The sequence below is a fragment of the Herpailurus yagouaroundi genome, unplaced genomic scaffold (assembly GCF_014898765.1).
Source record: "Herpailurus yagouaroundi ecotype Mexico unplaced genomic scaffold, PumYag 141, whole genome shotgun sequence".
NCBI classification, from domain to species: domain Eukaryota; kingdom Metazoa; phylum Chordata; class Mammalia; order Carnivora; family Felidae; genus Herpailurus; species Herpailurus yagouaroundi.
Window position 1 is genome coordinate 51,133,081 of NW_024412396.1, and position 27,046 is coordinate 51,160,126.

General features: G+C 50.8%; 3 protein-coding genes and 1 long non-coding RNA gene across 9 annotated transcripts in view; 2 read left to right on the forward strand and 2 right to left on the reverse strand.

The window, feature by feature from the left end:
- Positions 1 to 3,756, forward strand: part of CIPC (CLOCK interacting pacemaker) — a 20,145-nt gene extending 16,389 nt beyond the window's left edge. For all 6 annotated transcript variants that reach the window (XM_040477826.1, XM_040477830.1, XM_040477829.1 and 3 more), the window contains one exon: positions 93 to 3,756. In XM_040477826.1, the coding sequence (XP_040333760.1) occupies positions 93 to 986 (894 nt within the window). In that variant the 3' untranslated portion in view covers positions 987 to 3,756. The remainder of the gene's footprint in view (positions 1 to 92) is intronic.
- Positions 3,215 to 27,046, forward strand: part of TMEM63C (transmembrane protein 63C) — a 127,564-nt gene continuing 103,732 nt past the window's right edge. The window contains exon 1 of the mRNA XM_040477819.1: positions 3,215 to 3,320. The gene's annotated coding sequence lies outside the window, so the exon portion shown is untranslated. The remainder of the gene's footprint in view (positions 3,321 to 27,046) is intronic.
- LOC121032103 (uncharacterized) lies at positions 5,637 to 11,444 on the reverse strand. The gene is made up of 3 exons (XR_005791082.1): positions 10,369 to 11,444; positions 7,843 to 7,921; positions 5,637 to 6,404 (listed from the first exon to the last, which is right to left on the reverse strand). It is a non-coding gene; the product is annotated as an uncharacterized LOC121032103 (long non-coding RNA).
- Positions 18,179 to 27,046, reverse strand: part of ZDHHC22 (zDHHC palmitoyltransferase 22) — a 9,655-nt gene continuing 787 nt past the window's right edge. The window contains exons 2-3 of the mRNA XM_040477832.1: positions 25,908 to 26,447; positions 18,179 to 20,973 (exon numbers count right to left, since the gene is read on the reverse strand). Of these exons, the coding sequence (XP_040333766.1) occupies positions 20,708 to 20,973; positions 25,908 to 26,433 (792 nt within the window). The 5' untranslated portion in view covers positions 26,434 to 26,447 and the 3' untranslated portion in view covers positions 18,179 to 20,707. The remainder of the gene's footprint in view (positions 20,974 to 25,907; positions 26,448 to 27,046) is intronic.

Genomic DNA, 27,046 nt, shown 5'->3' on the forward strand with positions numbered 1-27,046 from the left:
TGTAGTTGAAATTACAAGCATCCGGCAGAAGGCGCAGCCCCTCTCCTTTCGGCGGGTCACAGTAGCGTGCCGTTCTTTTCCTTTGTTTTCAGGGCGGCAGCTCGTCCCAGCTCCAGTCGTGGACCGTCCAGCCCTCCTTCGAAGTGATCTCGGCTCAGCCACAGCTGCTGTTCCTCCATCCGCCCGCGCCCGCTCCCGTCAGCCCATGTCACACCGGCGAGAAAAAGTCGGACTCCAGGAACTACTTGCCCATTCTAAATTCTTACACCAAAATAGCCCCCCACCCGGGCAAAAGGGGCCTTTCCCTCAGCCCGGAAGAAAGAAGGGAAAACGGGGTGCAGAAGAAAGTCTGCACGGAGAGACTTGGGCCGAGCTTGTCTTCCAGTGAGCCCACCAAGCCTGGTGCCGCGCCCCCCGGGCCCCCCGCGCCGGCACCCCCAGGTGCCAAGCTCGCCGCGGACTCTGCCCCGCAGGGTGTGCCCTCCCTGGTGGCAGGCGGGAGCCCACAGACTCTTCAGCCCGTGTCCAGCAGCCACGTGGCCAAAGCCCCCAGCCTGACCTTTGCCTCCCCCGCCAGCCCCGTCTGCGCGTCAGACAGCACTCTGCATGGCCTGGAGAGCAGCTCCCCGCTGTCGCCGCTGTCAGCCAGCTACGGCTCGCCTCTGTGGGCCGCGGAGCACCTGTGCCGCAGCCCCGACCTCTTCGCGGAGCAGCGGCGGAGCAAGCACAGGCGCTTCCAGAATACCCTGGTGGTCCTGCACAAGTCCGGTCTGCTGGAGATCACTCTGAAAACCAAGGAGTTGATTCGTCAGAACCAGGCGACTCAGGCGGAGCTAGACCAGCTGAAGGAGCAGACCCAGCTGTTTATAGAGGCCACCAAGAGCAGGGCTCCTCAGGCCTGGGCCAAGCTGCAGGCATCGTTAACATCGGGCTCTAGTCGTGCCGGCAGCGACCCAGAAGCGTTCTCTGACCACCCAGACATGTAACACAGGAGGCGTATTTCCCTGTTACTTGAGCGGTTCTTTTTAACTCTTGCGGTTTCTACTCCTGTTTCCCAGAGCTTATGTAAGAGCTTTTCCTTCTAAACTTAAACCATTTGGCAGTTCACTTACGAAGCCACATGCCAGGACCTGGCTGTCTTAACCTGTGGTCTGTGCACAGTTTACACACGTCTCCCTTCTTCTGAGGACCTCGGATGCGGAGTGTCCTCAAGTCCCCCTTAACTTAGCCTGCAGGCTGGTAGATGGGTCACGGGGCAAAGCAGGCGAGCTGGTTGTGTGGGGCTCTTCTGGCTGCCACCTCCCACCATCCCACTCACTCACTGTGATCAAGGGCACAGTGACAGGGATGAGTCCACAGAGTGACATCTGTCAAACCAGGGAGTAGGTGACATAAGGATCCCTTTGTGGATCTCCTCATGGATATCTTATGCACAGAGAAAAATACGAGGTGTGCTCATGTTCCACGAGGCATTGTGCCATTTGGGTGAAAACTAAAATGCCATGGGCACAGGTTGGGCCGAGGATGTAGGCGCTTAATCATGTGAAGCTTTGTCTTCCTCAACTGGAAAGTCAAGGGGAGAGAAGGGTAGCACCATTGAACTCTTACACTTTAGTTCCAAGCCAGATTTCTCTTCACTTAAACTGGTAGGCAAAATACTTCAGATTTTTAAAGTATGGAATAGATTCGGTACCATCTGGAATTATAATTGCTGAATTGCTTTTTTTTTCTCTTTCTTTTTTTTTTTTTTTTTGACTTAGACTCTGAAGAAAGTAGACATGGCCAGCATCTCTTGATTGGGAGCTGGAAGATTCTGGAAATTTGTGCTTCCCCCACCCCCTCTTTTGAAACAGTGCAACTTGTTGTATGTATGAAAATCTCCAAGGTAGCTTTGTGGTTCCTAAGAATGGATGTAAGTTAACCCCTCTGCTGCCACTTTTTTTTTTTTTTCCTTTTGTTTTTGTCAAACAGGAAAGAAATGATTACCGAGCTTGGTAAACCTTGAATTAAAACCATCCTGAGGTCATGACACAGAAATTGGAGACCATTCTTCGTACCGATTTTATTTTCATACCCAAAGTTTTCGTTTGTCGCCTGTCACAGTGACATGGAGCGATGTGGGGCGGAGTCTTCTGTGTTGCCTACGTGCATTAGATATCGGCAGCAAAGCCAGAGGTGTGGTGTTGGTTATTTGAAGTTCATCTAGAAATGGAGGGTGTGATAAGAATTTCCAGATGATCCCGATTCTTTCGGCTTCGTGCTAAAGGTAAATGGGATTTCTAAGTAGTAGCATTTCAGACTTTTTATCCTTTCATCTAAAAATGTTGAAAAATCTTGAAATTTTGAAATTTCAAATCTTGAAATTTGAAATGTTGAAAAATCATCTTGAAAAATCTATGTACAAATTATCTTAAGAAGAAGTTCTGTATGACCAGCTTCGTCTTTTCTGCACTAAAATGTTCTTGAAGTTTTACCAAGGCCAGAAGCTAATGCTCAGATTTACCTGGTAGTTGTTAACTGTAACATAGTTTTGAAATGACAAGACTTCAGATTGCCCACACTTTGTTGTCCACCATGTATGATTTACATACGGCTGACCAATTTAGAAATAGCTTGGTAAAATCTCTACACTCTCCTGATCCAGTGCAGAATTACTACCTGCCATTTACTTTCTGAAAAAGAGTTTCAAAATCCCAGCAAATGTGTCTTTAAGCAGACCCTCGGCTCCTTTGAATATTCTCCTCTTGGCCCACTCCCTTTGCCTCCCCTGAATCTGTGCTGCTACGACAGCCCTGCTCTGCGCACCATGCTAGGAAGCTTCCTTTTTGGCAGAATATGTTGGCAGCAAAGCTAGAGAGACAGGTGGATTCAGAAAAGCCTGGGCACCAGTCATGAGTCTTACTGAGTGTCAAAAATCTGAACATACTTGCTGAGAACCAAATTTATTCCATCAGAAAAACCCTCTGTGGAGCTATAAGCCTCTTGGACTCTTCTTCCTAGATCAGGGTTTGCATTTCCCTTCCTGTTATGGTAAAAGATGATGAGAGCCATCATCGATCTGCACAGCTGAGTGGCAGGGCGAAGCAGCACCTCCCCGGCTCTTCTCTGATCGTGTGACTTAGTGTTGGAAGTCGCTCTAGGCTGTTAGCATGGGTGTTCCTTCCCTCGTGGAGCTGTAAGCAGATGAAGCCAAATAGGGAAGCTAGTTCTTGGAAGAAGAAGTCCGTTGAGGCTCCCAGACGTTTGGGGCCAGAAGCCAGATCGGCAAATGGAGGAACCTCGGAGTAGACCAGAAAGATCTCCATTGGTTGCACACGGCTGTAAGTAGGAATGGTCTTAGAGAGCATGCTTTGATCTGGTATGAACTACTGTGGCAGGGCTGCTGGCTTCTGAAGGCGAGAAGCAATTCTTAGTTCAGACCAACCCTTAAAGAGAACTTTTGGCAGATTTTTTGGCCATGTTGAAACACATCTAGAAAAAGCTGCTGGTTGAATTGGCTATGGGAATGGAGTTTAATAACATTTGTAATTTATTACAGTCGTTGCTTTTTATTGATTATAGTATTGTCTGACTTTACTATGAGTCCTTCAACGGAAAAGTAACCCTTGTGCATATATTGAAGTGTTTTTCCTGCTATGAATTCTTTAGGGTAGAGATTTATTTACCAAATGTGAATTCTTTTGAGGAAGTGTGAAGTTTTGTAGAAATCGACTGTGAAATGTCAGAGAAAAATAAAAGTCACTTACTTGAAAACTATCCGGCCTTTTTGCTTTATAACTGCTTAAAAAATACTAAGCGAAATCTAGAGTAAGTACATTTGACCCTTGAATAACATGGGTTTGAACTGACCCGCTTACCCACGGATTTCTTTCGATAAGTACACGGATTTCTTTCGATAAGCAAATGTCACTTCCTTGTGGTTTTAATAACACTTCCTTCCCTCTAGCTTACTTAATTGTAAGAATACAGTATATAATACATATAACACATAAAATAGGTGTTAATCGACTCTATTACCGGTAAGGCTTCCGGTCAACAGTAGGCTTTTAGTATTTAAGTTTTGGGGGATGCGCGGATTTTCAACTGCAGGGGGGTCGGCACCCCTCAGCCCCATGTTGTTCAAGGCTCAACTGTATTTGATTTAAGTTTCAAACATATGTACTCCTGTCATTTGGGAATGTTGGGATCAGATACTGAACCGGTGTGAACTTAAAAGGAAGTGAAGGCGATCTTAATGCATATGAAAGTCCCATGTTACCTGGCATCTTAGAAGTTTATATTTGGTAGGTTGGGAGGAGTAAGAGGAGAATACAGTCCAGTGGTTTCTTTCTTCCTTTTTAATGTTTATTTTTAAGAGAGAGAGTGTGAGTGGGGGTGGAGCAGAGAGCGAGGGAGACACAGAATCTGAAGCAGGCTCCAGGCTCCGAGCTGTCAGCACAGAGCCTGACATGGGGCCGGAACCCACGAACCGTGAGATCATGACCTGAGCCGAAGTCGGATGCTTAACCAACTGAGCCACCCAGGCGCCCCTCCTTCTTCTGATCTGACACTTTCACAAATGTCAAAACTACAGTTGCCTGCTGGGATAAACTAAAACCACATGAAATGGAAGTTCTTCCTACAACAGAAGTCCTTAGCAAGTACAACTCCAAGCCTCCCTCTGTGCTTCTTAGAGTTCATTCCTAACACTCAGCTCCTCCCTGTTCCCCAAGGCCAGTCAAGCCGCCCCTCCCCAGATTTTTAAGACGCTGCAAAACTACGAGCTTATCCTCATGTAAAGGCCTAGAGGGTTGATGCCAGAGTCTAATTCTTAGAGCATTATTTCTGTCCTACACAATTTTCTAAGTAACTTTATACGGCTATACGACCCTTTAAATGAAATGTCAAGATGGCTAGAGGAGGCCCCTCCTGAAACTGACAGCCATCCTTGCATCTGAGTGGCACTGAGAGAGGCAGATCACACACAGTGGATCTCAGGAGGCTAAGGTAAGTGAGGTTATTTGAGTTTGTGGCCCCGGTCCCTTGGCCTGATTCCTGTACAGGGAAATATCTGTCCACCTAGGACATCTGTTTGGTCCACCTTGTGGATGGCATCACGGTAGACTGTAGCCCAGTGTGATGGGGTCTAAAGACCTGCATGCACCTGTCCCCTCTGTTACTCATCAGCTGGGTGGCTTTGGGTAAGTCACTAAGCCTCTCTAGGTGTCACTCCTCCTGGCTGAATAATAAAGAATTGTAACTGGTTCTCCATGGTTCTTCCCAGCCCTCACCAGTCGAAAGATCTCTAGCTGTGTTATAGGTGAGCCATAAAATTAACAGATTTTTAAAAACCTGGGGTGCCTACAAAGTAGCTCCCTAGTGCTCTGATAAGATGACTTTATAAAGTGTTCCGTCAGATTTTTAACTTCCGTGTAGCTCTAAGAGAAGCATTTTGCTGGTCTGCCTTGGTTTTGCCTTTCTTATGATTGCCTGGTTGCAGCTAAAATGGATTCACTACTTCCCATATAAAAGCCTGCTCTCAGAGATTACGAGCCCCATAGCAGAGTTGTTTGGGGTTAAATCAAATCACCGCCTTCCTAGTCAGTCATCTGCAAACGGCTCCTTCCTTTCGTCTCTAATGAAGGAAAACTCATATATTTTGGAGGGCATGTCAATTAGCTTTTATTTCAGTACAGATTTCTCTCTCCCCAACCAGGGAAGATGTTTCTGTGAGTGTTATAAGGAGTGTCTGAGGTTGACTTAACATTGTTTTTAAGGTAATAGTCATAGACCATGTAAATGAGGTGGTACTTGATGAGGACTTTATTCTGTTCCCAGCCTCCTGGGTATCACTTGCATCTGCGCGGAAGAGGGGTGGAGATGAGGTCCTCCTGGAGGCAGCCCGATCAGAAGGGCAGGAGGAAGAGGCAGTAGGAAGCATCCTTTATCTCTGCTACCTCAGTTTCCTTTATCATAGGAGGGTGTAATCTTGTGTTCGTTTGGCATCCCAAGATGTTGGTGAGGTGCAAAAAACAGTGCCGTCTCTAAAGTGTTTTGAGATCGCAACACAGAGCCAGGCAGCCTCCTGCAACTCGGACCCATCAGCAAAATGCAAGTGAGGGCATTACACCCTTACGAGTTGTCATTTGCTTGGAATAATTATGACTGTCTTTTACCAAAGTCTCATTTCCAACTAATGGGAAGACAGCAAATATCAACCCAGCCTTTGACTGGCTTCCCGGAAGGAGATATTCTGTGGGTCCCTGGCGTCCTGTGACCCACTCCGGCCTTTTCCACTCAGAATTCCTGCCTCGTTCTTAGAGCACGTGGCTTTCCTCCCTCTCTCTCGGAAGGACAGTTATGCAAACCGTTAGAGAATTGCTTGGAAGAACAGTCTGTATGGTTCCTGCCTCAAATTACAGCAGCTGGAGGAGATGAGCAAGAAAGAGAAAAGCCTGTGGAGCAGGAAGTTAACGCAGCGAGTGGGCGGAAGCCGTTAGGAAAGGAAGGGACTGAAAATTGGAAGCAGGATCCCGAGGCCAGCCCGCGTGAGGGCCCAGGCAGCTTGGAAGATTAGGGTTTGGAGCCGGGCCTTCCTAGTGGCTTGAGAGCAGGAGTGAAAATAGCTGCCTTTAGTTTTCCTAAAGACTCTATCTAAGGAACTGCAGTGGCTTGGAGGAGGGGCTCGCTACTTCCGGTGGAAGTCCAACAGGCGGCCGACTGTTCCGGCAACCCTCCCCCCACCAAAAGCCTTGACCGCTGGGGGGCAGACAGGAGCACTTGGCCTGGAGCCTGCCCTCCATTTGGGGCTAAGAGCACGGCAGCTGCTGGGTGTGAGGCTGAGAAACCAAGAGCTGCTGCTACCTGTAGATGGCAAAACGGGAACCACCCCTACGACAGCCAGGTTGCAATCACCCGTCTTTACCCATCCCATGTACAAATGCATAATATGTTGCAAAGTCAGGGGAAGAGAAGACACTTAAAGATGCCCACAAATAAAAAACCTGCACCCTCAGCGGGCCCTGCATCATATTTAACAAATGCGGGAAGGCCTGGTTCCGGAGGTCTAGGGGTCCTCTAGCCAGTGTTTAATTCCTGCTCGCCTCTGTTCTTCAGCAAGGCTCTGGGCTTCTTATTACTGAGCTGCTCAGGAAATGCAAATGAGTGTTCACTTAAGCAAAACACACAGAGGAGAGGCAGTGAACCGCCAAAACAAACAGCCCAGGATGCCCACAGCTGACGGGGAAGCTAAGGCAGCGTTTAGACGTGGGGTTTTCACTGACGGTTTTCACGCTCCAGCAGGCCCGGGAAGGGCCAGAATAACTTGAAGGTGAAAACCCTTTTTTTTAAAAAAGCCTTTCAGTTGATCCTTGTCTACTCAAGATATATTTGGAAGTTTGTGCTTCACAGTCTATGCTGCTTTCATTCTTGAAGCATTTTCCAAGCATCAGTTACACTGTGAAGCCTTTAGCTACTAAGTTGCTAATGTTCCCGTTTTACCAGTCAGGTTGGGCCATGGTGACAGGTCTGGCTTCCTGGCCCCCGCCAACTGCAGGACTGGGGGCATTGTGGGAGCTCACACTCAATGGTAAATGCCTGCCATGCTGATGTTTTGGTTTTGATTTTGGTTTTTGAGAGGAAAAGGGCTCTGGGACCCTGAGGCTCAGAAGTGAGCAGGCCCCTGACATCACAGGTCCGCCCTAGAGGCAGGTCCCACTTTGGGGACCTTTAAAAATCCTCAAACCTGGGGTCTTCACTACTTGATTTGTCACTCCTGCTCCTCCCTCCCCTCAAATTTGTATTTTTCTCAAACCCTGATCATTTCTGCTTCTTGTGAAAGTTTTAATGATTCCTGAAGCTTACCTGATGTAGACATTGGCATGGTTACTTCAGAGTAACAAATACATAAAGTTGTCAGCACGTTTATGTCCCAGGAACTGACCTAGTTGTGGGTGGTAAACAAAACAGGCATCATCTCTGCTGATGTTCTAGTGGGAGGGCAGCAATGACCACCAATTAAGTCCATCATCCCTTTGTTGGTTTGGGTCTCACTAGGTCTCATGGATCCAAAGTTGGGTGTGTAAATCTGGGCAAGGTGATATGTCCTACTCACCTCTACTTTTATTTTAAAGATTAACATTTTGATAACCTGGGGGTTTATCATCCTCCGATTAGGGCAAGGGTCCTTAACGTGAAGCTACTAACTGAGAACAGAAGTGTTGATACAGGCACAATATATTAGTTAAGTCCACCCCAACACCCGCCCAGGCACACTAGGAGAGAGTTCTCACAAGTGGATTATCTGTTTGGTGACTCACCTTCAGATCTTTTGTTTTTTAATTAAAGAATAATTGACACACAATATACTGTTAGTTTCAGGTTTAATCATAGTGATTTGATATTTTTATACATTATGAAATGATCCCCACAACAAGTCTAGTTACCATCTGTCACCACATTCCCAGATTTTTGAGCTCACCCACAATAGCACCTGCGTCCGCATTCTCACTGCATTCTCGCAGCTACGGCCAGCAGGAACATTCACGTGACCCCAAGCGTGAGCACCTTCCGAAGTTCTGTACCATAGGCACCTCACTTGCCTCACCCTAGTCCCGGCCCTGGCAGCGTCAAACACTTACAAAGGCCCAGGGCCCACAGAAAGGCACATGAGGTCCCGGCCCTGGAGCCCTCAGAGCTGAACCAGGAGATGTGACTCACCGGGAAAGCAGCGACACTGGGTAGTGTGGCCTGGTGCCCAAGGCCACCTACAGACCAGAGCTGCAGGAGCTCTCCGAGGCCTGAAAAGGAACTCTAGGGGAGTTGAGATTTGAGCCCAGTCGAGGCATATGGTACAGTTTAGATTAGCTGAGAGGAAGGGGCCAGCATTTTTGGCAAAGGAAAGAGACTGAGTAGAGGCATCATGATGGGATGGAAATATCATAGCTCTGGGTCTGGATCCTGTTGGTTTCTGTATGATCCTAGCAAGTTAGATGACTTCTGTGGGCTTCATTTCCTCATTTGTTAGGTTACGATCTACTCTCAAAGATTATTATGCCATAATGTATAAAGTATCTAGTCCAGTGGCCCCACATGGTGGGTGCTCAATAAACAGTACTCATAAGATTGTTACTATAGGTGAAATGTGAAGCTCCAGGAGTGAAGATAGGGCCAGCTGAGCCTGCCTTGGTTCAAGGTCAGTCTTTCCCTTTGCACAAGGAGTAGCAGCAGACCAGGCCAGCTCCCTGCCTGCTCCCACACCCTGCTGCACCCAGAACAGAGCCCCTCCTGAAGTACACACCCTGCAGAGTACTTGGCAAACACGTTCTCCCCAGCCTGTCCCAAGCCTCACCCCTGTTCAGGGCTACACAGTCAGGGGGTGGGGAGCTATAGAGGAATCTGGAGTATTGATCGTCGGCCCCACCCTCACCGGGAGCCTCCATTTCATACCTGGCCCAGCTTCCTGGCTGGTGACTCTGCCTCCAGGCTCAAGTACAGTCCACCTTCCATGCTGCATCAGGTGAACTTCTGTAAAGCCCCACTTGCTCGCACTGCTGCCCTCCTCAGGCACCCCACTGCAGCGGCTCTCTGGCCTTGGCTGCACGGTGGCAGCCTCTCGGGAGCTTTTAAAATCCAGATGCCAAGGCCACACCCCAGACGAATCCTAGTAGAGTCTCCAGGAGGTAGGACTTCCCCCTTTCCCACCCCCATCAGTAAGTTTTCAAGCTCCTCAGGTGACTGCACATGTGCAGACCAGGCTGGAACGAACTACGCAGGGACTCCCTATCACGGGACTGATATTGGGCTCGGGGCTGGTGGGGAGGAGGGACTAGTGCGGGTGCCAAGGGGGGGCTCTGTTCTGGGTGCAGCAGGGCGGTGGAGGCAGGCTGGGAGCCGTGCTGGTTTGCTGCTCACTGTCCGTAAGGACAAAGTGAACAGCTGACCTTGAACCCAGACCATCTCAGCTGGCCCTCTCCTCCTGGTGCGATCAGTGAGTGATCAGAAGCAGCGCCATCCCCTGGGAGCCTGTCAGAGCGTGGAATCATAGGCCCAGCTGATTCCGAACCCGCGTTTTCACCAGATCCCCAGGTGATTCCCGCACACTGGCAAATTTGAGAAGCACTGGCACCAGTTTTGACTAGATGCTCACAGTGGTCCGAGTGTGGTGCCAGGTGTTTTACACACACGGTGTCATTTCATCTTCCCAGCCTCTCAGCTGTTAGCACCGGCTCTGACAACCAAGAAAACACCTACCATTCATTCAGCAAATCCTCACTGAGTGCCTACTATGAGAGAAGCGTCATGATAGGGATTGGGGATCAAAACCCGGTGTTCCCCTGCTGGAGAAGAACTCAGAGGCCAATGGGGTGTGATGTCAGTGTCATGACTTACCAGCTGTGTGTTCCTGGGCGACTTCCTGGGCCTGTCTGAGGAATTGCACCCGGGAGGGGGCGGGATGCGGACAAGGCTGCCCGGTCCTCGAACTCTGTGACTCCATTTCCCTGGATGAGTCTCGGGTCAGACCACTATTAGCACGGGACCCAAATCTCGCCCTTTTGCGCCCGCGAAGCCCTGTGTGGCTCGGCGAGGCAAGACACCCAGCAGCCCGTTCAGTCCCGGGCTTGGTTCGCCCAGGTCCTCTCAGCGCCCACCTTGGCCGCGCGCGCGAGCGCCGGCGCCTGGAGAACAGGGCTGTGGCCCGGCGGCGCCCCCTTCCGGCGGAGCCGGGCCACCGCAGCGGGTGCCGGGCCGCAGGCGCCGGGTAAGCCGGGCGGGAGAGGCGGTTGAGGCCCCGCCCCGCGCGGCCGCGTTCCACCTGCTGTGGTCCCGGCGCACGTGGGGGTCTGGGGAATCGGTTTAGGGGTTTCGTGTTCCTCAGAGTGCACCACTGTTTCCTGTAATTTAATTTTCTTTCTTGAAAGCGTTGCTAATTAAATTCTTTCTCCGGCGAGCCGCGCGTCCCCTCCCCTGCTCCTCTGTTGATTAAACTATCCCGCAGCAGCTCAGTCATTCTCTGCCTGGGCTGCGGGTGCTCAGGTGGAGGGACCTCGATGGCCGCTCGCCTGGCTGCCCCCTCGGCGGGCGTCCCTCCTCGGGTCTCCTGGCTCCCTTTCCACCTGGACCATGCGAGCAATCTTTGTAGCCTGAATAAAAGCGGGCACAGCCCTTCCCCTGCCACTGGTGACCTCTGCTGGCTGGGAATCCATCAAAATCAACTTCATGTTATTTCACGTTCCCTGTCCTCTCATCTCTGAATCCTACCCCTCACTGCTTTTTTCTCTGCAGCACTATTCCTACCTTCTCCCCCACCGTCCACAGCACAAAACGCTAAGCAGTTTTGCCAGGCTGCCCAGAGACCTGGGGAAGGTCATACAGCGTACGTAGGGCCTAGCTGGGGCTAGAACTTGGCTCTCCTGAAGCTTAATCTCTCAAGAGTCACAAAGTCAGAAACCTCCAGGTGCCAAACAGGCAAGGGAAGAGTGTGGGGTTGCCCTCTGTGGGGTAGTGGGGAGGGGTGGGGTCTGTGGCAAAGCAGAGTGGCTTGCCCTTTCCGGAGTCATTCAAACATCATGCCCCGCTGAAGGCCAAGAGTGTCCAATTCTTGGTTAAGTCTAAGAGGGAGTCCAGTGTCTGAGGATGGCAGTGACTTGCCCAAGGTGACAGGGACTCAGCAGCAGCAGCAGTGGGCACTCTGGACTCAGTGTGGTCATCTTTCTAAGATGCCACTTCCTGGGTGGGGATGTGCAGCCCCCTGCTCAGTTCTGCCCACTGAGGCCTAGTTCCTACTGCTCCTCCTCTCCCACGCTGCAGAGAAATGTCCCAGGACTGCACCCCTCCCTCTGCTCATGGGGGCCCCCTGCCCCTCAGAGTATGGGGGGATGCCATGCTCCCCTACTCTCTATCTGAAATCCCTTATGCACACCGCTCCTGGCCCAATTCTCAACTAGCTGTCAGGCAGAGGAAGAAGGCAACTCAGGCAGAGGAAGAAGGCAGCTCAGGCAAATCCCAGAATTTGCAAGGAGGAGTTTGGGGGACCAATGCTATTTTTAAGGAGATATTACTGGTGGGAATTTCAGGCATCACACGCAGGCCAGAAAGGGGGCATTTGGGGACAGGGACTCTGGGAAGAAGCCCACACATGGGACTGCCTCCTCCCCAGAAGGCCTCACGGCCGGTTCTCTGTTGCTCTTAGCTCAGGGTTCCAGGTCAGTGCCCTGCTCCCTGCCAGCAGAGCTTTGTGCTAATGCTGCTTAAATTGGGGGAGGGGCATTAACACGTGATCCCACTTCACCAGCCATCGCTGTGGCCCCTCCAGAGGCCTCTCTTCTCCCATATGTCATAGATGAGCTTTGGCAGATGTTTTTCTCCCCGGAGCCTGCTCCATTTTGGGGTCTTTGATGGCCCCCATGCCCTGGTCTCCAGGGGGTGGGTGTAGAGACAAGCCAGCTGTGCTCAGGCCTCTGGCAGTGTCTGGTCCCCTCCTGCGGGCACCCTGACACTGCCTGGGAAGGCAGCAGCCCAGAAACAGCTCAGGCCTTTTTTTTTTCCCTGGTTAGACATCATCCTTGTGACCTGGGGTAGGGTCCCCAGCCGGGACTGTCTTCAGACGTCCACAATTAGCCTCTGGAAGAAGCTGCTTCATCCTGGGCAACTTGCCCATAATCATCAGCCTGGGAAGGACCAGATACATCCCAAGGATCCCAGGGTCCTGAAGCCAGCCTGTTTGCCCCCACAGTCACCTTAAGCAGCTACTGTGAGCTCTGTGAAGGCAGAGGCTGTGCCTAATTCCTTTCTCTGTACCCACCAGGGCCTACTGAATACCAGGTGTTGAATAACAGTAGGTTAAATGAATAAATCGATCAATGGATTAATGAATGAAAACTTGACTGTTACTTGTCAGCAGGGAGTTTATTGGATGTCTACAATAGTCCACAATACAAAGACAGTCTGGTGTCTGGGTTCACAAGATTAACTCAGGAGCAGACAGCCTGAGTTCGAATCCCAGCTCTGCCACTTACCAGCTGCATGGCTTTGGGAAGCTTATATAACTTCTCTGGGCCTCAGTTTCTTTACCTGGAAAATAGGGGTAATAAAAAAGCATACCTCGAGGGGTTGCTATGAGGAATAAGTAGTTACTATAGGTAGAGTGTGTATGACAAGGGCCTATTCACATAGTGAATGTTCAGCAAATGTTGGTCATTATTACTCATTGTGACTCATGCATCAACAATGGTGTCAGTGCTGTATACTATATGCTAGGTGCTAGGGGAAACCAGAGAATTCCATCATTGCCATTCCTGCCCTCCAAGGTTCAGCTGGGAGACAAAACCCATACAGGAGGGACACTTTCCCTGGACCAGTCAGGGCTAACGGAAGAAACATGTGGGGGCCACTAGGTGATGGTGTGGGGAGAGGGCGGTGCAGAGGGCCATGAGAGGAACATGGGCCTCGCCAGTCAGGATGAGAGGATTGTACATCATGAAAGGTCACCCCTCTTCCTGAGCCCCTGGTAGCCATCTTAGTAGAAACGACTTCCTTCTAACCCCCTTGCTGAAGTTCTATGGGAAGGAAAGAGTGATGGGGAGTTCTTCCCAGAGGCTCTTCTTTGAGCCCAAGTGTCTCTGATGTCCCCAGTTTGAGTTCTCCAACAGCTTTGAACTGAACCCTGGGGAAATAAATGTGACCCTCTGCCTTTGGTCTCTAATGTGGAGGATCGTGCTGATCATTAGAAAAAAAGTAAACATCAGTTTGTGCTTGACTCACCCAAGCAGGACAGCCTGTAAGAAGCGATCAGAGGGAAGAGGCAGGTCCATGGGGAACGTGGCCTAAAGACTAAACTCTGACTGTGACCACAGGATGCTTACTCATGCCCTATCACTCCTAATGGCGACTCACAACTCCCAGGAATCATCTGGCATTCCAGCCCCTGCACAGTCCCTTCTAATTGCAGTCCTACCTACAGCCCTGCTTTCCTGTCTGGCAACTCCTAATCATCCTGTATAAATTTGACGTTGCCTCCTCTGGGAAGTCTTCCAGCCTACCCACCGAGAGGGTGCTCTCTCCTCCTGTGGCACCCTGTCCTCCCTCATAACTGTCCACAGTTGGTCCTCATCCCTTTGGTCTTCCCGGGGTCAGGTAATAGGTCTCATTAATCTTTGCATTCCTGGTTCTTGGCATCATTCCTGGCATGGAGTCGGCATCAATGAATGCCTGAGGAATGAATGGAGGAGCTGGGCCAGCACTACCCACAGAGAGATGAATGAGGACAGAAGCAGAAACCAACATCAGGAACTATCCCAGACCCCCCAACCCCACCAACAGGCTCACCCTGGTTGGTGACCAGGTCCAAGGTTCTGCCTTATCTCCAAAGCATCTCAGATAAGGCAGGAGCAATGCATCGTAGCTCCCTACCCGTCCCCTCCCTTTCTCCCTAGCAGGAGGAGCTGCCCTCCAAGCATCCTTGAGAGCATGCCCAGAGGAGGGAGATGCGGGGAGCAGTGAGGCCAGTTGCAGGATTCTGAGTACAGAGAGGAGCCAGGAGGACCAAATTCATGAAGTGACAATACAACCATGATCCTGGGAAAGGAGACTGGCTAAAGAGTGGCTGCTGGGACCTAAGGATTGGTTTCTTCATTATAGCAGGTGGGGGCTCAGGTTGCTTCAAGGACTCATGAGCTCTATTGCTGCAGGCAGATGGTTTCTCCCAGCTTTGGCAGCCAGAAGGTTGTGCTGCATGGCAAGATGTGCAGATTGCCCTGAATCTCTTCCTCCAGTGCAAGGTTACGGAGTGGTTAGTTAAGAACAATAGCATCAATCACCAACTGATGGGCCATTGACAGAGGCCAAGTGATCCCCGTTACCTTGAATCCCAGGGTTATGATCTTCTCTGCTCCTGATGGCCTTTCATTTGAGGTCACCTTGACCATTCTGTCTTCACCTTCAGGATCATCTTGGGCCTTCTCCCAGGACTCCTCCAGTCATGCTCCATGTTGGTGAAATGGCTCTGATACTTTCCCTTCCTTACCAGCCCACAGCCAGTATTCCCACCCAAACCCTGGTTATGTCACCCTCAGCTCATAGCAAATGCCTCCTCTTGAGTCCCTCCACCATCTCCACTTCTGGTCTACCCACCAAAGCCCTACTTTCTGAGATATATTTCTAATCATGCAGTTCCCTTGCTCACAACTTCCAATGGTTCCCCTGTCAACTTTGGTCCAGATCTCTTAGCTTGCCATTCAAGGCCCCCTCTGCTCAGATCTCAAATCCCAGATTTTTTTTAATGTACATCCAAGTTAGTTAGCATATATAGTGCAACAATGATTCAGGAGTAGATTCCTGAATGCCCCTTACCCATTTAGCCCATCCTCCCTCCCAAAACCCCTCCAGCAACCTTCTGCTTGTTCTCTATAATTAAGAGTCTCTTACGTTTTGTCCCTCTCCCTGTTTTATATATTCTTGCTTCCCTTCCCTTATGTTCATCTGTTTTGTATCTTAAATTCCTCATATGAGTGAAGTCATATGATTTTTGTCTTTCTCTGACTGACTAATTTCACTTAGCATAATACCCTCCAGTTCCATCCACGTAGTTGCAAATGGCAAGATTTCATTCTTTTTGATTGCCGAGTAATACTCCATTGTATATATTTACCACATCTTCTTTATCCATTCATCTGTCGATGGACATTTGGGCTTTTTCCATACTTTGGCTATTGTCAATAGCGCTGCTATAAACATTGGGGTGCATGTGCCTCTTTGAAACAGCACGCTTGTATCCCTTGGATAAATACCTAATAGTGCAATTGCTGGGCATAGGGTAGTGCTATATTTAATTTTTTGAGGAACCTCCATACTTTTTTCCAGAGTGGCTGCACCAGTTTGCATTCCCACCAGCAGTGCAAAAGAGATCCTCTTTCTCCGCATCCTCGCCAATATCTGTTGTTGCCTGAGTTGTTAATGTTATCTATTCTGACAGCTGTGAGGTGGTATCTCATTGTGGTTTTGTTTTGTATTTCACTGATAATGAGTGATGTTGAGCATTTTTTCATGTGTCTGTTAGGCATCTGGATGTCTTCTTTGGAGAAGTGTCTATTCATGTCTTTTGCCCATTTCTTCACTAGATTGTTTTTTGGGTGTTGAGTTTGATAAGCTCTTTATAGATTTTTGATACTAACCCTTTATCTGATATGTCATTTGCAAATATCTTCTCCCATTCCCTGGTTGCCTTTTAGTTTTGCTGATTGTTTCCTTTGCTGTGCAGAAGATTTTTATCTTGATGAGGTCCCTGTAGTTCATTTTTGCTTTTGTTTCCCTTGCCTCTGGACATGTATTGAGTAAGATTTTGCTGTGGCCAAGGTCAAAGAGGTTTTTGCCTGCTTTCTCCTGGAGGATTTTGATCATTTCCTGTCTTACGTTTAGGTCTTTCATCCATTTTGAGTTTCTTTTTGTGTATGGTGTAAGAAAATGGTCCAGATCCATTTTTCTGCATGTCACTGTCCAGTTTTCCCAGCACCATTTGCTGAAGAGACTGTCTCTGTTCCATTGGATATTCTTTCCTGCTTTGTCAAAGATTAGTTGGCCATACATTTTGTGGGTCCACTTCTGGGTTCTCTATTCTGTTCCATTGATCCGAGTCTCTGTTCTTGCGTCAGTACCATACTGTCTTGATGATTACAGCTTTGTAATATAGCTCGAAGTCCGGGATTTTGATGCTTCCAGCTTTGGTTTTCTTTTTCAAGATTGCTTTGGCTATTCGGGGTCTTTTCTGGTTCCATACAAATTTTAGGATTGTTTGTTCTAGTTCTGTGAAGAATGCTGGTGTTATTTTGATAAGGATTTCTCAACTCCCAGATTTAATTCCACCTGCTTCTCCATGATGGCCGCTATGCTCACCATCCCATGATCACTCCAGGGCTCCAGGCCAGTTCCCTTTTCCTGGAAAGCCTTCTTATCCATGTCTGCCTTCTCAAATCTCATCCATTCCTCCAAGCTCTGCACACATGGAAGCTCCCTGGTCCCTACAGCTGGACATGCTCTCTTCCTCTTCTGGGGCTTCCCAGCAACCTCTCCCAGGATGTGAACCCCTGGAGGACAGTGATGTCTCCTCTGTCTTCCAGCCCCACAGTGTGCACAGCAAAGAAGAGATGTGGAGTGAGCAAATGAGCACAAAATCTAAGCATTCATTTAGTCAATATTTACTGAGCACCTACTATATGCCTAGCCCCTGCTAGGCATTTAGGCGCATTTAGGATACAATGGTGAAAAGGCAGGTGTGTCTGCCCCATGGAGTGTAGACAGCCCATGCTCTACAATGTGCCGAAGATTAGTCACAGCTCCGTTCATCCCCTCCCCACCCCACCGCCGGCATATCTTGGGTCTGCCTTTTTGGTTGCTCGTTGGCATGTGTCCAGGGAACGCAGACCTATATACAACACTGGCCTAGGCTGAAGGCTCTTCAACAGCCCAAGAAGAACTAACACTTTGTAGTTGTGCCTCTACTAGTCCAGGCCTGCTCATCTTTAGGATGCATCAGAGGTCATGCCCATTCATCTGCTCAGGGACCACTCCCTCCCTGCAGGGTTTAACCCACTCTCAGCTGCCCTCAGGACTGGGCAGCCTGAATTCTTCAAGTTTTGTAGGGGCTGAGAGGTCAGGGGGCCCTGGCTGATCCTCAGGGGGCAGTCAGCTCACCTGTGATGGAGGATCAAGTGGCTTCTCCTCTTCATTCTCTCCCCACCTGTCCTCTGACATGGGAAGGAGTGGGAGGAGGAAGAGGAAAGTTCCTACGTTACATATTCTACCCCTGGCCCCCATGGGTCCATGATCCCAGCACATAGACCTGCTACCAACAAGGGGTGGTATCCACACATTTACCAGCCACACAGCACAAACCCTGACCAGTCACAAAGGACACTGGCTGATGGGTTGGAATAAACTCCTGAGGGTTCCATGCAGGTAACAGGCATTGCCCTTTTCATTGCTGGATTTTGAAGCTAGCCAGGAGTCCAGGGGAGGAACAGGAGCAGCTGGGGCAGCAGGAGTGGGTTCTCAGGGAGTCTGGACAATGGTTACTTACCTACTAGAACAGAAGTATTTTTAATACTTACCTTAAATATTTCAACAGCTTGTTTGACTGTGTCGGTGCATTCCAGCCTTGCCTGCCCTGCTACCAACCACAGTGCCCGTGTGATCACATCAAATCCAATTTAACACCACATGTTTTATTGATGTTCTTCATCAACAATACAGGGACATGTGTACAAATGCTACTCAAGTCCCACACCTGGCAACCCCCCCCCCCCCCCCGTCCCCCCCCACTGACCAATCGGCCAGAAGCCGACTCCTGCAGGTCTCCCTTTTAGTTCCTCTCCCCATGTCAAGTCTCACAGTGCTGAGCCTCCAGGAGGCTGGGAATGGCATGGCTAGCTTCCAAGCTTGAGCTCTGCAGTCAGGGAAGAGCCAAGGTCTGGATTGCCCAGGGAATCTCTTCCCTCCCCTTCCACTCCCACTTTTTCAGTATGGCCAGAAGTAGGGGGTGAAGATGCTTCCCAATGATTCCTTCATCCAGCCAGCCCGGCTCCTCTTCAGCCTTCTCTGCAATATCCTTCCCCTCCAAGTGACCTGCCCTGCTGACACCAAGATAGCAGAGTAACCATTTTCCAAGGGGTGGGATTCAGTGGGTGGGGGCAGGGACAAGATGCCCCTGATGGCAGAGATTTTATTGTCTTGCTCATCATTTTTGTTTGTTTCAAGTTTTTATTTAAATTCCAGTTAGTTAACATATAGTGTAATATTAGTTTCAGGAGTAGAATCTAGTGATTCATCACTTACATATAACACCCAGTGCTCATTACAACAAGTGTGCCTTGTTCATCATTGTATACCGGTGCCCGGAAGAGACTTGGCACAGAGTTGGCACTCAAGAAATATATGTAGGATGCACGAATGAATGAAAATGGGAGGGAGTGTGAGCCAGTGGTGCCATTACTACATTAGCCCTGTAGGGGGCATGAAGGCAGGACCAAGGTAAAGTGCTCCTGAGCTCTGCTCAAGAACTCATACTGTTGTGTGACAATGCTTGGGGTGCCTGCGGCCGCCAGCTGGACACTGTAGGGTGTGGGCTTCAGCTCTGCTGCCTGCACGGGTGGTAGACTGGCCTTGGCATCCAGTCAGAAGGGGCACTTGTGTTGTCCCCACTCCCAAATATGCCCCAGAGGTTTGATCTTCTGGGCCCCAGAACACAGAGCAGTGCCCCCATCCAGAGCCAATTAGATAACCAAGGCTGGCCTCACAACTGCCTGACCTTCCAGCCTTGCTCTCCCACTATGGCCCCTACCTGCCCCTGACACTGCTCCATCTCCCTTTCCTCAAATGCCAACCCCCTCGGCTAGCATTAACACCCAGTCTGTCCTGTCTCACCAGAGACCCCTCCTCAGTGGCAAAGTAGGGTCCTGAAGGTTTGCATTATGATTTTCAGACCCTTCCATGCCTTCTTCCTGCTTCGTGAAAGCAAATAATTCACAGGCATCTCTACAGATCTTGCCTCTGGACCTGGCAGTCACAAGAGTCACTAGACTCTTGGGGGTGGGAAAGGATCCTCCCTTTCCTGACCCTGTGCAGAAATTCTTTCCACAGCATGCCTGCCAGATGACTGACCAGTCCCTGCTGGAATACCTCCAGTGGGACACTCTTTACTTCCCCAGGCAGCTTTTCAAATTCTGAACAGCTTTAGATGCTAGAATGTCCTTCAGAAATGAGCCCATTTTCCCCTCTTATTCTCATCTCCCAAATATCCCAGTGCCCAGCCTCTGTGTGACCTCTCTCCTCCCCTCCTCTAAGCATTTTCTAATTCCACAACACTCCTCACCACCACCACCCCCCCCACACACACACATGCACATGTCCCCTTCTGTATGGTCATGCAGCCACATGCTTCTCCCATTTATCAGTATTTCTCCTTTCCTTCTTCCTTCCTTTTTGCCTTCCCAACATCTAACAAAAACCCCAAAGACTAGACATCAGAGAGAAAGCTACAAGAGTGCCAAGGAAAGGAAGCATCAAGGCAGGTCCCAGACTGGGCTGGGGTGGCCATATGGAGCAAGATGGACAGACACAGCACCTAGAAAATCCAGGCCATTGGCTGCTGTCTCCCAGAGAAAAGGCTTTGCAACTTGGGGGTGGGGCAGTAAGCTCCTGAGTTTCCCTTCCACTGCTCACAAATCCACAGAGAGAATAAGAACACACCTCTCCTGTTTCAACCTCCCTAGCAGTTGGCAGAGCTGACTTGGCTATCTCTCACACATGGTAATTTTAAACATTTTTGCCTACCTCTAGGTCCTGGGAGCATCATACCAACAGCAAGAATCCACTCTCCATCCTAACATGGGTCTGAGAGGAAGAGCTCTAGCCAATAGCAGTGATGACATGAGACATGGGAGAGAGTGGATGAGCCCAGCAGAGGGGGAAAGCAGGGGCTCCAAGGGGGGAAGGAACAAAAGCAGAGGCCTCCTAGCAGTTGGCTGGCTCTTGGGAGCCTAGCAATGCCTGAGTGGCCATTTTTCCTTCTCGCCACAATCCACCAGCCAACGCTGTTCTCTATATGTCACAGACCAGGGGTGGATGCTAGGACCTTACTGGCTCAAGGTTGCATTGGGTCATGGGCGGAGACAAGAGTGCCACGGTCTTATGTTCAGGAGGAGTTAAGACACACACACAGAAATGATGGGAATGCCTGCTATTTGTCACGCTGCTTGGAGCTCTCACCTCCAACATTGAACATGGGGACCAGCAGGCCCAGCAGCCACCTCTTCCCGAAGACCTCCTGTAAGTTCTTGCGCCAGGGCCGGGCCCTCACCGCCACCCCCTTCCGCACCTGGTGGCGGGTTTGCCCCCTGAGGATCAACAGCAGCTGATGGCAGCAGAAGCCCGCGCAGGCCAGGCCGATAGCAAACCAGAGGTAGAGCATGAGGATGACGAACATTTCAGAACCGAGGACAGCTCCTGCAGGGGGGAGGGGAAAGACCAGAACCGCTTTACACCCAGGCCACGTACTGAACTGCGATCCATGCAGGCGCTTTCCACTAGGGAAGGAGGGAGATTAATGAGACTGAAGCTATGTGCTGTAGCAATCTCAGCGCTGCAGCGAGGGAAGGAAGGATGAACTAGTTGCCCTAACTTTTTCTTAGTGCCCACGGCTTCTGAAGTGAGAGGGGAGAACTGGGGGGACGTGGGGGAGAAGAGAAGGTAGCTTCTTATCCTGGCAGTGCCTAGATGCCACCATTTCCTTAGGGCCAGAGACGCCGTCTTGCTCTACCTTCTCTTTGTGATCTGGAAACAGGGAGAAGGTGTTTTTTCAGGAGCAGAGGGGGGTGAGCTGAGGATGCAAGGGAGGGAGCTGGCTCCTGGGCAGTTGCCTTGACTGCAGCCCCATCTCCCTACAGAACTGGGAACACTGGCGGGGAGGACTCTGGAAAATGACAGCATGATGGAGAACAGGGCCTAGTCATCAAGAAGAAGTCACAAGCTCCAAGGGCAGTGCAGAGCGCTCACTTAGAAAATAATTCAGTCATTAATGTTAACAAGAGGACAGTATGGCCACGAGAACATTTGGCCAGAGCTGTCAGCCAGGGCCTGCTAAGGCTGGAAGAGGCCCCCAAGATCATCAGTCTAGCTCCCTGCCTTGGGCAGGACCTCTCCAAACCCCTCCAAACTAGCATTGTCTATCATTGGTTTTAAACATCCACTGAATAAGAGATCCCACACTCTTCGTCAGAACTGGGGTGGTCAATCTATGCTAAGTTTGACTCTCCCGGCTCTGTGGCCTCGTATAAATTATCTAATCTCTCCAAATTACAGTTTGCTCATCTGTTAAAATGGGCATAATAACAATGACTCCATAAGGTTGCGTGATTCAGGGAAATGGTGTACAAAGTGACCAGCATTCTGGTTCACACTCCGTGCAGTGCTCCCTGATGAGGGTCATTTATAGATGAGGAGACTACATCCAAGAAGGGCTCACATTTAACTCCCAAGACCAGCCAGCTTTCTCCTTCTTTCCAGGACTTTGAGTCCTGGATGGGCTGCAGCTTTGGCAGCCATGGTAGAGACACCTACCTTGGCCTGCCTAGCAGCTAGGGCATTGGGTCCAGGAGAGAACTCAAAAGCCCTCCTCAGCCCCTCTCTCCCTGCAGCGCAAGCCAACCTCCACCCCTTCCAAGGAGATGAGGGTGTCTGTTCCAGAGACCCCACCTTACAGTCTATTCAGCCTCTGCAAATCCCAACCATATCCTTCTTCTCCAGCATTCCCCTGGCTCCAACCCACCTCTTCCCTGGTTTCCCCAGTCCCCAGTTTCCAGACCCCCGAGGGTTGGGCTTTTAAATTTGTCCAGTCTGAGCAGCGGTGGACTCCACAGCCAGGAGGATGTGGGCCAGATTCAGGTTTGCTCATTACCAGCCTCATCTTGCCCTCAGCCCCAGGAGCTTTGAAAGGTTTCTCCTTGCAAAGTTGGAGACAAATAAGTCCAGCTGCCCAGGGGATGGAGAGCTCACTCCAGCTGGCATTTGGAGCAGCCCCTCAGCTGGCATGGGGGCGGCAGTGGGACAGGGCTTACATAGGGCTGTTCCGTTCCTCTGACCCACTTCTTCCTTGTCAGCACAGGTTAGCTCAGGCAGCCACGTGCAGGATGAAGGATCCCGGGACCATGGTGCCTTCCAGGCTCCAGGAATGCCGACAGGCAAAGACGGCCCTCGAGCTGTGATGTGAGAACATCAGAGCTGTCAAGTGCAGGGCCTGCCTTGCAACTCAGCCGCAAGGATAAGCCTGAGCTGATGGAAGCTGTTTTCCATAGGCTTTTTTCTGGCACTAAATCAAGACATGCGGAAAAGACCTCGTGGCCTTTTTCTGGCCCCTTGCAGCAGCTACAAAAGGCTATTCTGGGGACCTGCTTTCTCTTGAAGTGTTTGAAGTTGCTCAGCCTAGCTGCCTCAGCTCCTCTGAATTATTTAATAATAGTTCTTCTTTTAGAAAATCACAGAATTTTCCTAAAGGGCCTGATTGGTCACACCATCCAATCTTTCCATCTCTGCTTCCTACCAAGCATCTATAACACCTTTGACAGATCATCACCCAGCATCTTTAATAGACAGCCAGGGACAAGAACCTCTCTTCCACCCAAAGTAGCCCGTTCATCAAGAAGCAGCTCCAGAGGCAGTGTGGTGCAGTGGAAAGAGTATGAGCTCTGGAGGCTAGCAGCTCTGAGTCCAAATCTTGGGTTGGGGTCACACTCGTGTGGTTTGGAAGCAACTTAACGTTGCTGAGCTTTTGGCTCCTGAGCCTTTAAAATGGATGTGATAATCCACATACTATGTGTTCAGCAAATGCTAGTCCCCCTTCCCTTCTACCGGACTTTCTGGTGGCACCCACCACTCTGGCACACTTATCCCAATGACACAGGTCAGATGGTGTCATCTCCATTTCCCAGATAAGAGGACTGAGACTCAGAGGGCTGACACAACCTGTACCAACCCCCCTGAAGCCCAAAGAAAGGACAACTTCCAAAATTGAACTGGCTAGTCTCCCACCTCCTTGGCATAAGCTGAGGGCCAACACTCCCAGCCATGCTGTGCTCTTGTGGCAGATCTGACTCAGGTCGGTACCACAGTTGTGGACAGCTCAATCTATTAAACAGCTTATCCCCTCCTCTCCCCTCCTGTCCACCTGCCCCCCTGAGCAGATGAGAGAGGGTGTGCCCGCAACCATTCGGGTTGAGAATAGAAGGAGAAGACATAGGAAGGGAGACACTGATGGGGTCAGGTGCATGTGTGGGTGGGGAGGGAGAAGGTCTGGTGAGGGGGAAGAAGGAAGGTCAGCAAAGGAGGACGATGGGTAGGACGGGAGAGTTGGAGATTAGAAACCTTGGCCCCCTTTTCCCAGTGGGTATGGGGAGGAGGTAAAAAGGGGTGCTGCAACAAGGATCTGGGCCCCAAGGTAGTCACTGACTGGCTCTGTTCTCCCCCAGATCAAAGTAAGAGCCCCTCTTCCCTTCTATCCTGTCTCCCAAACCTAGCACATATGGACAGGCCTCAAGCCCAGGCTCATCTCAAATCAAACCATTTCAGGATCCTCCCTTTGGAACCATTCATTCTGATGTGATGATGCTACTTGGAAAAGAAAGTGTAATCAGGCTCTCTGGCTCTCCTCATCCCTCCACCTGTCTGTGCTCACACTCCACCCCCTAGCCCGCCCACCTCCCCTCCCCCGGTCTGGTTATTTTGGTCCCAGCAGCCTCCTAGGCCCGTGCCAGGATCCAGAAGGCCCCATAGTTCCAAGTTCTGGGCCAAATTCAGCCACCAGCCCTCAAGGCAACCCCACAGCTGTGGCCTTCCTGAGTTTCTGAGTTCCCACTACCCAAGGACACAACAGTTCTGCTCCTGTGAAGGACCGGGGCTGCAGACCCAACAAAGACCAAAATGGTGGCTTCCCCCAGAATGGAGCAGAACTTTTATGAGGGTCCAGCCCAGGTACATCTAACTAATCTTGGGATCTCAATGGATGTAGCTGCAATGTCTGTCTTTGTCCCTGAAAGGCCAATGGTGTCCTAGATTCCCCGTGCTGCTGGGGGTGGTTTAAACACCTGAGCAGGGGTGGGGGCAGGGCAGAGGCTGCTAGTCAGTAATAGTAAGATCCTGGGCAAGCCATTCAATCCCATATGAGCCTAAGTTTCTTCATCTGGGAGGTGGAGATAACAATCTCAGACACACACATGCATGCATGCTAGCAACTGTAAGAAACAAGTCAGCTGAAGTCAAAGGCCAGGGTAGGGATGGAATGGAAGGGAATGAGGTAGGGGCGAATTTCAAGGCCAGGTAAACTGCCAGGAGCCAGGTCCCTCTGTGCCAGGAATCATGGAGCTCTCCTTGGGGGCACACTATAGAAAGTACAGTCCCCACCAGGGTGCTCAACAGAGTGCTGGTGTGAAGGCCCACATGCCTGGCTCCTGCAAGCGTGAGAGTCTCCCTGGAGGGTCAAATCGCACGCCAGTGCCACAGCACTGTGATGTGAAGGTGGAGCCATTAAACACGGCTGCGTCTCTAACCAGGGTGGCCCCTGCTCTGCGCCATCTGCAGGCTAGAGAACAGCCTGGTGGGGACAAATTTAGTGGGCAGGAGGGTAGGGCTTACCCTTCTGCAGGGGCTGGCCTGGCACCTTGGTCAGTCTCACTGTGGTTGGTTGGCGAGACCTTTGGAAGGCAAAATCCTTGGGGGAATGTGTGAACAGGATTGGAGTCCAGGCAGAGGAAGGTCATAGCATGGGTGTACCTCACAAACTGCATGGAGGGATGGCCAGCACCCGGCCCTGTCTGGCACAGAGCAAGTGTACTGCCTGGATTGCCACACAATTCTATGAGCAAATAGTCAGTGGCAAACAAGGAGGAGATGATGAATGAGGATGGGTGGGGGGCGGTGGTTGGAGAGGGAGGTGGCCGGGTAAAATACAGTATGCCCAGTTAACCTGAATTTCAGCTACATAACAGAATATTTCTTTATGTATTTCTTTATTTATAGAGAGAGCATGAGCAGGGGAGAGGAGCAGAGAGAGAGAGAGAGAGAGAGAGAGAGAGAATCCACGATCAGCACAGAGCCCAACTCGGGGCTCGATCCCACGATCCTGGGATCGTGACCTAAGCCAAGATCAAGAGTCGGATGCTCGACCAACTGAATCACCTAGGTACCCTGTTAACAGAATTTTAAAAATAATATAAGTATGCCCTATGTAATATTTAGGACATACTTATATTAAAAGAGTTATGCATTGTTTATCTGAAGTTACAATTTAACTGGGCATCCTGTATTTTTCTTTACTAAATCTGGCAAACTTGGGGTTGGGGTGGAGGGTCCCTATGTAGGGCCCAACCTGCCTGCCAAGGCCCACTCACCGGAGAAGAACTGGCTGATGGAGGTGGGAAGGAGCGTGAGGAAGGCCAGGGGGTGGGCGAAGGAGATGGAAAGGACTGCTGAGATGTAGGCCACCCCGGCCACCATGGAGTAGAGGCAGGCAAGGGACGTGTAGAGGCAGAACAAGACGAAGTTGCGCATGTTCCTGCCGCCGATGCAGTTGCCGGTGAAGAAACAGTGATGATCGTGCCTCAGGGTGACTCTGGCGCACACGCGGCAGAAGTGGGTGCTGGGCGGGGGGCACGGGGCCCTCCTGGTCGAGGGCCCCTGGCAGGCGTCCAGGTCGTCCGGGGAGTTCTGGATGACCAGGACATAATTGCCCAGGGCATTGGTTGAGAGGAACAGGAAGAGCGCCCCGTGGAGCAGCGCGGGAGAGAAGAGCCAGGCGGCCGAGGGGTCCTGGCGCATGCTGGGCAGGAAGAGGAAGAGCTGCAGCACGAAGGTCACCAGGGAGATGCACAGGAAGTAGGCGGGGGCCACCACGTTGAGCAGCCTCAGGGCCAGCATCCTCGATTACATTCCTAAGGGGCCCAGGGTGAGAGGAAGACTTACTGCAGTGTCCAGGGGGCGCAGTTGGTCGCTCCCGCCCCACTGAAACCCAAGCTCCCCACCCCTGTCCCTTGGATCACGCCTCCTCTCTTCCCCAATCCGAGCCCAAGCAGGTGTCAAACCCCAAGACCCAACTGGCCTCTGGGGGTCAGGCCCTATCTCCCAGTGCCCGCTTGGTTTTTGAGCAACCTCTGAGGCTCTAGAACCCTGGAATCAGGCACAACGAGGCAGTCTGGGGGGTGGGGGGTGGGGGGGGGAATGAAGGGCGTGGGGCCAGCACTCCACTCCTTTATGGCAGTGGAAATGAGCCCAGGTTTGGGATTTCTCCTCCAGACTCCCTTGGAGGAGAAAGCAAAGAATTTGGAGTGGGGCAGAGAGAAATGACCTGTTGGAAGTCCTGCTTTACCTCCTTTTCTCTGACCCTCTGGCCACCCCCTCCCCCAATGTTGGGCAATACTCAGGGACCACACCCCTAACCTAAGGCTCCTTGGAGGTATGTGTGCTTATAGGTCTGTGATGTGTGTGTGTGTGTGTGTGTGTGTGTGTGTGTGTGTGTGTGCGCGCGCGCGCG